At 41.7% G+C, this 14,214-nt stretch overlaps 1 protein-coding gene across 1 annotated transcript; it reads left to right on the plus strand.

The window, feature by feature from the left end:
- The first annotated feature begins 612 nt into the window (after positions 1-612).
- Positions 613-2,926, plus strand: LOC120292023 (alpha-terpineol synthase, chloroplastic-like). Its single transcript, XM_039309885.1, has 6 exons — positions 613-873; positions 1,024-1,285; positions 1,367-1,742; positions 1,813-2,028; positions 2,295-2,433; positions 2,615-2,926. Exons 1-6 carry the CDS (start codon positions 628-630, stop codon positions 2,909-2,911), a joined length of 1,536 nt encoding a protein of 511 aa, XP_039165819.1. The 5' UTR covers positions 613-627; the 3' UTR covers positions 2,912-2,926.
- Positions 2,927-14,214: the final 11,288 nt, after the last annotated feature.

Genomic DNA, 14,214 nt, shown 5'->3' on the forward strand with positions numbered 1-14,214 from the left:
ATGTTGCTTGTTTCGAAAAACAAGCACCATCATTCGATGAGCTAGATTCGAAAATTTCGTAGCATTCGCTGCCACGAGTGCCCTCATGCGCCTCTGCCCCCATCGGGTTCCCACGCCCTGTGCCTTCGTGCACCAAAGCTCCTTCCCATGTATTGTTGACGTCATCACACATCAACATTGGCGAGGCGTCTAGTCACTGCACACGTCATGTATAAAACGTTTTGCATGTAGAAAAAAATAAGTCATCTAAACTTCCATTAAGACCCAATCTGATTGAAATTTAAATTTTTAAGTTCATTTTCACCTTACCTTTTAAATGTTTAAAGAACCCATGTACAACCTGATTGTAAAAATGAGTCAAAGAATGGGTCTATTATTCATTCTAGCACCTCTAATTCCGAAGCACCGTGTTCTTATTCATCCGAATTAATAATGGTGTGTCGAGAAGAGCTGGTTCAGAAAAAACTAAAAATAAAGTACATAAATGACAATGCTTAGAGAATGGCTCGAGTAAATAGGAAAAATCTGCTCTAAAAGCAGCTACAAATTGTCTCCGTCAGGGGGCTCCGCACCAGCCCCTATATAAAGGATGGTTGGCATACTAAGTGACTCGCAACAGAATTCGCAATGGCTCTTCCTGCATTGTCCACAAGCTTCCTCCCCTCCTCAATTCACCATAACCAGCCATCTCTCGTATTCTTTAGGCACCTCTGCTCCTCCTCCTCCGCCGCCACCTCCTCCACCTCCTCCGGTGCTCAATTCGTGACATGCACTTTGAAGATTGAAGCTCAAGAGATCGGGAGACGGTCGGCGAATTGGCAACCTAACGTTTTTGACTACGACTTTCTGCAGTCACTCAATGTTGATTACACGGTAATGAATTTTCTTTTGTTTTTTGGGCATAAAACCCAGCCTAGCTTAAGTACTAAGGGAAATATTCGCATTTGGTCCTCAAACTTGGAAAAATTTCGCAAAAATTTTTTTGGTCATAGTTCTGACAATTTCGAGTTTTTCATGCGCTAGGAGGATAAATACTCAGAGGAAGCCCAAAGGTTGAAGAAAGAAGTCAAGGGTCTATTCGACAGGAAGATGAATTCGGTGGCCAAGCTCGAGTTCATTGACGCGGTTCAAAGACTAGGACTAGGATACCAATTTGAGATGGAGATCAAGAACGCTCTAAGTTCCATCTATAACAACACCGAAGATGCTCAACTTTTGGATGATCTCTATGCCGTTTCCCTTCAATTCCGGCTACTTAGACAACATGGATTCAACATATCGCAAGGTACTCGCCAACTATTAATTTTTTGTGAATTATGTCAATGCATCAAAATTTACCCTTCCATTCCTTTTGTTGAATATATAGATGTGTTTCAAAGGTTTATGAGCAAGTCGGGCACATTCAACGAATCCCTCAATGAAGATGTGAAGGGGCTTCTTGGCCTTTATGAAGCATCTTTTCATGTATTGGAAGGTGAAACCATACTTGATGAAGCTTGGACCTTTGCTTCCAAGCATCTGAAGGATCTAAACCTCGATAAAATTCCCACTAATTTAGCGACCCACGTGGATCATGCATTAGAAATGCCAATCCACTGGAGGCCAAACAGGTTGGAGGCTCGGTGGTTCATTGACATGTGCGAGAAACAACAAGACATGATCCCCTCTTTGCTACGATTGGCTAAATTAGACTTCAATTCAGTGCAATCAATCTACAGAAAGGAAGTCAGCACTCTGGCAAGGTACAAAATCAATCCAGTAGCATGGGAGCGCATTTTGATCGACTTAATCATCATATGACTATTTTTTCAGGTGGTGGGTTGAACTAGGGGCGAACAAGATGACCTTCGGTCGGGACAGGCTAATGGAAAACTATTTTTGGAGCATGATTATGGTTTTCGAACCTCAGCATATAGCTTTCAGAGAAATGAATGGGAAGATCGCTAGTATGGTGACACTTATCGATGACGTTTATGATGTATATGGGACGCCCGAAGAGCTTGAGCTCTTAACAGATTTCATTGTCAGGTTTGCCTAGTATCACCACTGTCATCATTTTCCCATGTAACTATTATTGCCAAGAAAAAAGACGGAATTAATTAGTCTATGAATGCGATGGAAAAAAATACTAAAAATTATATATTGCCAAATATATTCTTCAATGTGCTTTGGACATATCATGGTTTACGTAGGTGGTTTGGGCTAATAAAATAATGGTTGGCATTAATTTTCATTATTCTTATTGAATGACGGTAAAATCCATGAGATTGCTAAAATGGTGATAACTCATTAAGGTGGGACATCACAGACGTCGATAGGCTTCCTCCAATAATAAGGGATAGTTTCATGGCCTTGTACAACACGACCAATGAAATTGGGTATTGGACGATGAGAGAGCGAGGAATCAACCCCATCCCTCACCTGCAGAAATCGGTAATTTCAACTTGCTAAATCTTTCACCCAGTAATTTTTAGTCCATGTCAGTCAGCTCATTTTTCTACTTCTAACTTTCGTTATGACTTCTCTTTGAACTTTTGAGAATCCGAAAGAGTATGAGAAGAGAACGTCCCTCGACTTGGTCACCGACTCACTTTTCCGAGTTTCAATCCTATAGTGGGCTGAAGAATGCAAGGCGTACCTGAAGGAGGTCCATTGGTGCAGCAAGGGCATTAAACCGACCCTGAAGGAATACATGGATGTTGCGACGTATTCAACCGGAGGGCTGGTTATGCTGTTGGCCAGTTACTTCCTAACCACAGACAAATTGACGGAAGAGGGACTTAATTACGTGTCGAAAATCCCGAGCATCATGCATTGTTCTTGCAAGATGCTTCGACTCATCAATGATTTCAGTACATCATCGGTAACTTACTTTTATATTGGTCTTCTCCTTGTAAATAGTGGCTCATAAGAAAAAAAGAGTACATCTTTTTTGTTTCTTTGATACGAAAGTGGGATGAGTATTTGGATTTATGCTTATAACCCAACAATAATTGTCCATGCTTAGTATGAATTGGCCGAGGAGATAACTTGAAGGCGCTGGAATGCTACATGAATGAAACCGGCGCGTCGGAAGAGGCTGCGCGTGAACACATTATGCATAAGGTGCGTGAGGGCTGGAAGTTGATGAATAGAGCCGTGTTTGAAGACTACCCAATTCCCGGATTAAGGCCTTTTCTTGGTGCCTGTTTAAACCAGGCACGAGTTTCTCATACTTTTTACCGATATGGAGATGGATTCGGCCGTCCCGATAATGATACCAAGGACTATCTTGCGTCAGCTATATACAAACCCGTGCCCCTTGATTAGGCATGCATTATTGACCAGTGGTCTTGCTTATGGAGAGACCCTTTGATCTCATGTCTTTCTTAGTTTTTGGGGTGTCTCTGTGAGCTCTAAGATGTCGAAACTATTTTACATGAAGTCTATCGATGGACTTCGGCATAGAAGCACATGCTATTCCGTGCTTTGTGTGGTCGTTGATTATGTAATCACAAATAATATTCGTGGCGATCGAAATTTTTATATTATATTGAATATTTAGCTGTTTGTACTGGAGAAAAATTGAAAAGAAAAGGAATATATAGAACAAAATAAAAATAAAAAATAAAAATCGGTCGACTTTGACCGACGCTGGTTCAATGCCAATTTGAAACGGTGGCTGTACAGAAAGTTTTCTTCTACCATTGAGTTTCATTGAAACGGTGTTACAAAGATTCTCCAACGTCCAGAACAGTGCGAGGCTATTTTGAAAGATTGAAATGTCGATTGATTAGATTGGACCGAGTTTTGTGTTCTTCTCCAACAATACTGCTATCTTTCTATATCGTTCTTTGGGTTTGAATTCATAATCAAAGAAAACTTTGAAATTCATTATTCTACAGACCCGAAAAAAAGGGGGACTACGTTATTGTATTCCTACGTGAGACATTATATCTTAAAGTCAATACTTTCATTGAAGCCGTTTCCACAATAATAAGAATGTAACTATCTAGAAAGTATCCTGAAAAGTGTCTTCACTCGTTCCAAAAACATCCGAATCAGGATAAAGCTTTCGGTGTGTCGTCGACAAGTCAGGTGCATACTACCATCACAAGTCAATAACAAAGACAGATGGCTGTTATTGATAAATTAGAATCGGTGCAAGCTGGAAATCGATAATGCAAAGGAAAGATGCCAGTTGATCATGAAATAGATAAAGATTGCAGGAATAAAGAGGAAGCCAAATGGTAACTACTTATGGATAGGACCCCACAATTGAGCATGAAATAGAATTAGTAGATAAGAAATTTCTAAATAGTTATGCCTATCACGCTACTAAACTATCTCCTGTTATTTCTCCTAATGCTTAAATTTTGATCTAATTTAGTAGAAGAGACTATTGATTGGGAAGATATATCAATTGGGAAGAGACTATTGATTGGGAAGGTATATCAATTGGGAAATTGCACGTTAAAAGATAACCGCACCTTCAAGCATTAGATATACAGAGTTTCATCGAGAAAGCACAAAAATGGGCTTTGCAGGTTCCTGTAGTGTGACATCCTAGATTTTTTACTCTATTTTCAATTCAATAAATTGGGCATTTCATCGACACGCCTATAGTACTGTTCTCAGAATTGATCACTCGTGAGATAACTAGACTATCTAGGGAAGCCATTAAGGATTTTAAGGCAAATAGACTAGAGGATTCGACCAGGAATCGACTACTCAATTGTGCTCATCTTTAGATGCCATTATAACACGTTAAAAATCGATTTGAGATCGAGATAGGTCGGTTTGACAAAGATGTGTGGCTAAACGTGGATGACTCCACTAATTTGGAAAATTCTCATCGGCCGGCACTAGATTGATTTTTCTATCATTTTGGTACTCTATGTCCGTATTGGAATCCTCAAGATTCTCACGACAACCGAGAGTCACCAATGTGTCGAGTGGGTTCATTGTGACTCAAAGAAAATCGACCATGGGTCATTTGCTCTAAAAGTTTTAAAAGCTACCCGGTAGCTTAGGTCACACTAAAATTGTGCCGGATTGAATTCTGTCATGTCACAATAAATTCTAGGAACATCGACTCAATCTCGAAGATTTTTCTGCAACCCGAGACTTTTTAGAAAAAAAGTCGTCCTAGGGCCGTTTTTGTCCAGAAAAAGTCAGGGATCGTTTTTTATCGCGAAATTGAAAAGCAAGTGGGATCAGTTGGTGAGGAAAAATACAAATTTGATTATCAACTCAATAATTGAATTTACAAGAGCCAAATTGAATTGATTTGAGAACCGATAAGTGTCCAATTGGAACAAAACCTTAGCAAATTCGTATGTCCCCCACTCCCACAACATTTGGACCATTTCAAGCTTCTAGACGGGGAGCATGGGTGGCTGGATTGTGGCCAAGGAAGCCAAACTTGGCTGAGGTTGAGTCAAGGGGACAAAGGAGCAGAAAATTAAATCAAGTGGCCCCTCCAACCCCATCTTGTTCCCCTCCCTCTCGCAGCTACCGTCCACAACTCTTCTCCTCCCTCCTCCTTGCCGTTCAATGCAAGTAACCACCTAGGAGCACCGCTCGAACCAGCTAGCAGCCTGTCCGACCGCTTGGAAGCCGGCGCCGCCATTGCTGCTAACCGGAGACACACGCAAGCCCACGCGAGCCGCACGTCTTTCCACTATCTAGCGATCGCCGGAGTCCCTGCAGCCGCCGTGAACCCCTGTTCAACCACCAATTGCCTCGCCAAGCCGTCCGCCCGCCTCCGCAAGCTTCACCTCACTAAATCAACCCCAATTCTTTCTTTTCCAGCACCAAACAGAGAGCAGGAAGAGTGGCTCTTCAGGTCATTGTTAGGCCCGTTTTGAGATGGTTCTGGGCCCCGAAAGTTAGGCCCACTTTGGAGAAAGTCGGTCCCCATTGCGTTCCCTACATTTTGAACTGGGTGGATTGCGAACCAAGTGAGTTTTACTCACTAATCCTCAATTAGTAGGTTAATTATGCTTAGGATTGGATTAGTCTAAGTTAAGATTGATTAGGTGGTTAGATTAGATTAGATTAGCAAATTTAATTACTTGTCATTTCATGTTAGGTGAATAGTTAGTGTAATTAACGAGTAAATAGACTCTAGTATTTATTGAACGAGTCTCGGAAATTTTCCGGGTCCGTTTTGCTTCTAATTAGACTATAACGGGCCTAAGTTGGATTTATTGCATTTAGTTATTATTTTTCGTAATTATTTATTTATTTATTTATTTTCTGGAAATACAACTAGGATGGTCGGTGACCAGAATTTCGTGCTGATTGTAATGGTGTTCTCTGTTTATTTAATTAAGCACCGGTTTGTGAAATTGAGTGAATTGGTGATTATGGAAAATTATTCCAAAAGTGAATAGTGTCGGTGTTTGAGAGGGAAATAATCATGAACGGTTGTGAGTGGACCTAGAAAGCCGCCGAAGTATGGCCATGCCCAATTGGGCCGAGATTCGCCAACGAATTTGGAGTCGGTCATGCCTAATCAAGCCGTGATTTGCCACCTATTAAAGGTTGTGCCCATCGTGCCGTGATTCCCCACCTGTTAGAGGTTGTGCTCAATTGGGCCAAGATTCGCCACCGAATTTGGAGTTGGTCGTGCCTAATCAAGCCATGATTTGCCACCTATTAAAGGTCGTGCCCATTGGGCCATGATTTGCCACCTATTATAGGTTGTGCCCATTGGGCCGTGATTACCACCTAAGATAGGTTGTGTCCTTGGGACCCTAAATTATAGCTAAGAATTTTATAGACTCGCTCATTGAGTCGTGAGTAAGAATTGAGATTGAATAGTTGAGATGACCGTGTGATGGTCTTGATGACATGTAATCGACTAAGTCGATTGATCGATGGTACGATATGTTTGAGTGGATGATGTGATTGTCATGTTTATGAATTGAAGTGACTTACAGGAAGGAACTGAGGCCAAGGTAAGCCCTCTGACGCCTAGTTGTGCTTAGGCAACCCTTAGGGCGTAATTTTCTTCCTAATCGAGTCTTAGGAGGTAGAACTCGCCGAGACATTGTCTCACCGGTTATTGTATAACCATTTCCAGGTCCTTAGATGGTGTTGATGAAGGACCAAAAGCCCCAAAGTTTAAGAGGTGAAGCCCGAAGAATCAGCAATCTTGTCCAACTAGCTAGTCGTAGGACAATTCTCTTTTATAGCGAGCCGATCACTTTTGTAAACCTTTATGTATAGACTTGTGTTTTTATAAAAGATTGGTTTTGGTTTGAAAAATTGGTCCTACTTTCCTATCACATTGTTTTATTGTTTGGGGATATATATCTGCTTCCGCATGTGTATATTAAAATGAATGGGTCGGCGATGCGTCCTAGGACACCGCTATTATATCAACCAAGTAAGGATGGGCACGTGCTCGGAGGATTGGGCCGTGACATCCCAGTCTAGTGGTATCAGAGCGTGGTTGTTAAAAATTGGAGTGATAAGGTGCGATGGATATGGGATAGTAAGTTGGAGAGGCCTTTAAATTCATGATCGGTGCATGTCGATGATAGTTGTGTGGTAAAATTGTTTGCCGTGTGTGTATCGCTCATCTTCTAATCCGGTGTGGATTTGGAAGATAGGTTTAAGTAGAGATTGAACCATGAACGAGCCGGCGAGAACTCGAGTAAGAGAATTGTTAGGCCTATAGCTCGGGTTAGGACGCCGACCAGGGTCGGTACCCGAGGAGGCAGAGGTAGGGCACAGGCACAGGCCAATGCCAGTGGAGTAGCACCACCTCTTGTTGGTGCTGAGGTAGTAGCCCCCAATGATCCCAAAATTGAAGGGATCATGCGGGTGCTAGAAGTCATGGGGAATTAGATGGATTAGCAAGCTCAGAATCAAGCCACCGCTGTTGAAGCCGTCGCTCAAGCCACCGCTATTGCTGTTATTGCCGTTACTAAAGCCGCCCCGCTACCGCACCGCCGCTACACCCGCCGTCGCCCCGTTAAAGTTTCACTTGGGAATATGGCGGTGAGAGGCCGATTCACAAGTTAGTATAACAATTTTTGAAGCTGAACCCGCCAAGGTTCATTTGTCAAGGAGAACCTGAAGACGCATCGCTCTGGATTCAAGATCTAGAGAAAGCATTTACACTGCTGATGTGCAATGAAGAGGAGAAGGTGGTACTGGCTATTTACCAACTTCAAGGCGATGCGAACATTTGGTGGAGAGCCGCCAAGGACACCGTATTCCTGGAAGGCGTGGTCCAGGTGTGGGACACCTTCCTCAGAGCTTTTAATGATTAGTACTTCTCGAGGACTACCCGAGAACAAAAGATGGAGGAGTTCCAACGTCTTTGCCAAGGGAGTATGACAATTGACCAATATGGGGTCAAGTTCGCGGAGCTTTCACAGTATGCTCCGAGGTTGATAGAAGACCCTGAAGAGAAAGCCCGAAGATTCAAAAGTGGTCTTCGTTCTGAGTTGAAACAACCTCTGCAACTGTTGGATTTGATTGATTATCGAGAAGTCTATTGTCAAGCTCAAATGATAGAAAGATGATTGAACGAGCAAGCTGCCTCGTCTGGATTGAGGTTTAGTTCTTTCAGAAAGGGGATCCGTCAGGGAAAGAAGCCCATGACGGGAGGTAGATTTCAGATACTGCTCAACATGGAGTGAACCAATGCCCCCGAAGGACAGGCGCCTGTTTTGAGTGTGGCTAGCTGGGTCACATAGCTAGGAACTGTCCTCAAAGATAGGGGAGACCGCAACAATTGCCGCCGCCGCCACCGTTGGGTCAAATCAGAGGGAACATGCCTCTGATTACACTGCAAGGAGGACAGTTTAGACCTCCAATTCAAGGCACGGTGTATGCTATCACTCAAGGCCAGGCAAAGGCTGCACCTAACGTGATCACAGGTATGGTTTTGCTGAACAACCATCCTGCTTATACTTTATTTGATCCAAGAGCAACACATTCCTTTATTGTCGAGCAATTTGTTAAGTTGATAAGATTGAATCCTGAATTGCTAGAATCTGCTGTTAGCATATCTACACCATTAAAGGATAAGGTGTTAGTTGCTTTGGGTTATTCTAGTTGCAAGTTAGAGATTGGTGAGCGAGAGGGGAAAATAGATCTGTTAGTCCTAGCCATGTAGGACTTTGATTTGATAATTGGCATGGACTGGCTCACCAAACAACGAGCTAAAATGGACTGTTATCGCAAGTCGATTCAATTTTACCCATTAAAAGGTGAGAGCTTCGAGTTTGTAGGGAACCAAGGAAGACCCTCGATTTTCCTAATCTCGTCGCAAGAGGCAACCCGTTTGTTAGACGGGGGTTGTCAAGGTTACCTGACAACTGTTGTGGTACAACAGTTGAAGAGTTGAAAATTGAGGATATTGCAGTTGTGCAAGATTTTCCTGATGTTTTCCCAAAAGAATTGCTAGGATTGCCGCTAGAGAGAGAAATTAAGTTTGTGATTGAGTTAGCACCCGGGACAAAGCCAATCTCTAAGGCTCCTTACCAGATGGCTTTATCAAAGTTGAAAGAACTGAAGGTGCAGATGCAAGAATGATTGGATAAAGGATTCATACGTCCTAGTGCATCACCTTGAGGAGCACCAATTCTCTTTGTCAAGAAGAAAGATGGTTCGTTGCGTTTGTGCATCGACTATCGCCAACTCAATCAAGTAACGATCAAGAACAAGTATCCATTGTCAAGGATAGATGACTTGTTTGATCAGTTACAAGGAGCGTCGATATTTTTGAAAATCGACTTGAGGACAGGATATCATCAGCTAGGGATCAAGAAAGAGGACATTCCAAAGTCAGCATTTCATACTCGGTATGGTCATTACGAGTTCACTGTAATGCCATTCGGGTTGACGAATGCTCCAGCTACTTTCATGGAATTGATGAACCGAGTATTCAAGGAATATCTGGATCAATTTGTAATCATGTTCATTGATGATATTTTGGTATATTCGAGAAGTGCTGAGGAACATGAAAATCATCTGAGATTAGTGCTCCAGACCTTAAGGATTCATCAACTATATGCTAAGTTTAACAAATGCAAGTTTTGGCTGACTCGTCTTGCGTTTTTAGGCCACGTGATTTCAAGAAAAGGAATCTCCGTGGACTCGAGCAAGATAGAAGCAGTGATTAATTGGCCGAGACCGACTACAATGACAGAAATCCGAAGTTTTCTAGGTTTGGCAAGCTATTACAAAAGGTTTGTGGAAGGATTTCCAGCTTTGGCGTCGCCTCTAACAAGACTCCTGAAGAAGGATGAGAAGTTCGTATGGACAGATAAGTGTGAGTGTAGTTTTCAAGAGCTGAAGCAAAAGCTGACTACTGCACATGTGCTGACAATTCCATCTAGTCTTGGAGGGTATGAGATCTATAGTTATGCATCGTTCAGAGGACTGGGTTGCATGTTGATGCAATATGGTAAGGTTGTTGCATACACTTCTTGCCAGTTGAAACCTCATGAACTGAACTACCCGACGCATGACTTGGAACTCGCAGCAATCATATTTTCGTTAATGATTTGGAGACATTACTTGTATGGGGAAAAATTTCATATCTTCACGGACCATCAGAGTCTCAAGTACTTGTTCTCTCAGAAGGAGTTGAATATGAGACAACACCTGTCGCGACCTAAATTTCGGGTGTACCACCTAAAACTAGGTTAATGGACTACTAAGTCTTTAAACTTAGATCGGGCTCTCCCAAGCCCATACCAATTCGCGACTTAAGGTTCAAATATTTAACATGCAAAAGATTATTAACTAGGAGACGCTACTAATCAGTTTATGGTAGGTCGATTAGACACCTAAGTAAAATAAATGGAGATTTATTTTACTCCTACGAACCAAAGATTAAGGGTACGGAGACTTGGTTACACTAGATTTCTCTAATGCCCTTTCGGTACCATTTCTTTTTAATTTTCAAAAATGTTTTTTTTTTTTTGCAGGCAGCTAATTTATTTTAACCTAAATTACTATCAAAAATGCGGTGACCACACGGGTGCTCATCCATTATTAAAACATTCAAATAAATAAATTGCATCACACAAAGCAAGCAAACATTTTTTTTTGGGTTTTCTTAAAAATTAGAATTCTTTTATAAAAATGCATTTTAAAACTAAATGACTTAATCTTATTAATGTGCAAATTCTAATTAAATGGGCCTATTATGCAAACTAGTTATTATGCACCTTATGACCTAACTTTACTAACAAATTCTAATTAAATGATCCTATTATGCGAACTAGTTAACATGCACCTAGATTTTTGTATTTTTGCATTTTTTATTTGAAATTCAGAATTAATAAAAACCCTAATTAAACTATCTAAGAAGGGATATTTTTCTAATTTATTCTAGGGATTAATTTGACTTAAACCCTATCCTATCTTAGAAAACTATTTTTTGAAAAAAATGAGATAATTAAAATGCGCGAACATTATCTAAAACTACTAAAAAAATTATTTAGGTCCAACCCTAACTTATTTCTAAAAATGCAATCCTAAAAAAATTATAATTTACTAAACCTACATGTATGATTTATTAAACCTATATGCTCATGTAGAATTTTGATTTTCTGATTTTTTTTAGTTTTCTTTAAGATAAGTGATTATTAAATAAATATTAAATCTAAACCATCAACAAAATAAAGGATTAAAATAATCAAAAAAATAACCCGTTGTCTCACAGGTCAAATTAACGATTATTCTAACCCTAATTATCACGACAAAGAGTTCAAAATAATTAAAAATCCGATCCGAAGTCTTACGGATCAAATTAATAATTATATTGATTCAACAATTAAAATCCTATTAAAATGCCCAAAAATTAATATAATTAAAAAAATGATCCGACGTCTCACGGATCAAATTAATAATTATAATAATTTGGACAAAACCCTGCAGATAATGCTTATAATATACATAAAATGAACATCGAGATCTAATGTTCTAATTTACACAATAACAACTAAACCTGATAAAAAAAATAAAAGGTAAAATAATAATAATAATAAAAAGTAAACTACCTTGACTGTTTTTTATTAAAAAAAGAAACCGACGATTTGCACCGGGGTCATGGTCGAGCTTTAGCACGAGAGTTGGGGGCGGGAGCAGCGAGAGCAAAGCGGTGGCAGTGACTCTCGGAGCTCCGATGTAGGCTGGGCGGCGGTGACGACGTGGAGGTGCTAACATTGCTGGTAGCAGGCGGAGGTGCGGCACGGCGCTGCTGGTGCTTGAACACCGGGCGAAGGCTGGCGGGCAGGTGCAGTCGTCTGGCAGAGGTGCAGTCAGAGGGTAGCACAGGAGGTGGTGCGGCGTCCGGCGAGGCGGCAGAGCAGCGGCGAGAACTCCTGTGGTGTCGAGCAGAGGTTCGGAGCTTCAGGGTATGGGCGCCAGGTGGTCGCGGACGGTGGCACGGCTACAGGCGTTGGGCTTGCAGGTTGCTGGTGACGGGCAGAGGAGACGTCGGCACGGGGCTTCGAACGGAGGTGCAGCGAGCAAAGGGGGCTCGAACTTCGGCTGCCGAGCAGCGTTGGCGCGGCGAGCAGGGACCAAGCTCCGGCCGCTGGGTAGTGACCGGCAAGGGAGACGAGCGGGGTTGCTGGTATGGGCTCGCGGGTGAGGCGATGGCGTGAGCTCGCGGGTGCGGAGGCGTGATTCGGAGGGAGGTGGTCATTGGGTGCTGTCTCGCGGGCGGAGGCGCGGAGCAACGGTGGCACGCACGGGGACCTGCAGCGGTGGAGAGACGGGCGAGGAAGAAGAACAGCGTTTCTTCCTTTTCGTTTTATTTTTTTATCTTTTCCGCTGACTTGTCCCCTCACATTTCTCTCTGTCTCTTCTCTGCATCTGCTTTCGCTCTTGTACTTTTCAGCAAAAGGCCAAGACTTCTGCTAACTTTTTCTTCTTCCAAGATTCCTTCTCTTTTTTCTCACGCTTGCATTTTTCTCTTTCTTTCACGAATTTGCACTTGCACAAATTCTTTCTTTCGCCGCCTCTTCACATCCGTACAGATCGACTTATTTTATAGTGATTTCTAGACAGCCACTCTCCATGGCAACTTTCGAGTTTCCATCTTCTGTCGCATTAAATCACGGCTGCAAATCGGAGCATGATTTCGTAATCAACTCGATCTTGCACCGATTCCTTCCATTTTATCAAAATCCTTGCCCTTTGTTCACCTGATCTTTAATTGCTTCTGCATTTATGAAAATCTGAATATCCATCAGAATTTCAAATTTCCATGCATAATCAATCAAATCAATTTCCCCCATTTTTTTATTTGTTCAAAATACAATTTTATTTTTCCAAAATTAGGTGTCAACAACGCCGATGGATGGAATTGCTGAAGGACTATGATTGTGATATCTTATATCACCCAGGAAAAGCAAACAAAGTTGCCGACACTTTAAGCCGAAAGTCATCAATTGCCCACTTAGTGGTTAAGGAGTGGAATCTAATCGAGCGAGCTCGAGATTCGGTGTTCAAATTTGAAGTAGGCCACCTTTCGAGGCCACCCTTTAGAATTGAGCCGGATGTGTAGATCAGAATCAAGTTACTTCAACCGACAGACCTAGATGTTTAGAAAATTTTACAATAAGATATCAAAGAAAAGAAAGTTGATTTTCAGGTTTATGATGATGGAACACTAAGGTTCCGAGGACGATTGGTTGTACCTAACGACGTGAAGCTTAGAGAAGATATTTTATCAGTAGCTCATCGTAGTAGTTACAGCATTCATCCCGGAAATACCAAAATGTATCAGAATCTGCGTCAACACTATTGGTGGTCTGGTGTGAAGGTGGATATCACTAGGCATGTCACCAGGTGTTTGACGTGTCAACAGGTCAAAACTTAACATTGCAAACCAGGAGGACTCTTACAACCTCTTTAGATCTTAGAGTGGAAATGGGAGCATATCACAATGGACTTCGTGACCAGATTACCAAAGAGTTAAAGAGATAATGATTCGATTTGGGTAATAGTCAATAGGCTGACAAAGTCGACTCACTTTATTGCAATGCAAAAAGATCTTGACTTGGATAGGCACGCTGAGTTGTACGTGCACCAAATAGTTTGACTGCATGGAGTGTCGGTTACGATAACTTCAGATCGAGACCCAAGGTTTACCGCTACTTTTTGGAAAAGCTTACAAGGTGCTTTAGGTACAAAGCTCCAATATAGTACATCATATCATCCTCAAACAGATAATCAGTCTAAGAGGACAAT

This window comes from Eucalyptus grandis, chromosome 1 (assembly GCF_016545825.1).
Source record: "Eucalyptus grandis isolate ANBG69807.140 chromosome 1, ASM1654582v1, whole genome shotgun sequence".
Classification (NCBI taxonomy): domain Eukaryota; kingdom Viridiplantae; phylum Streptophyta; class Magnoliopsida; order Myrtales; family Myrtaceae; genus Eucalyptus; species Eucalyptus grandis.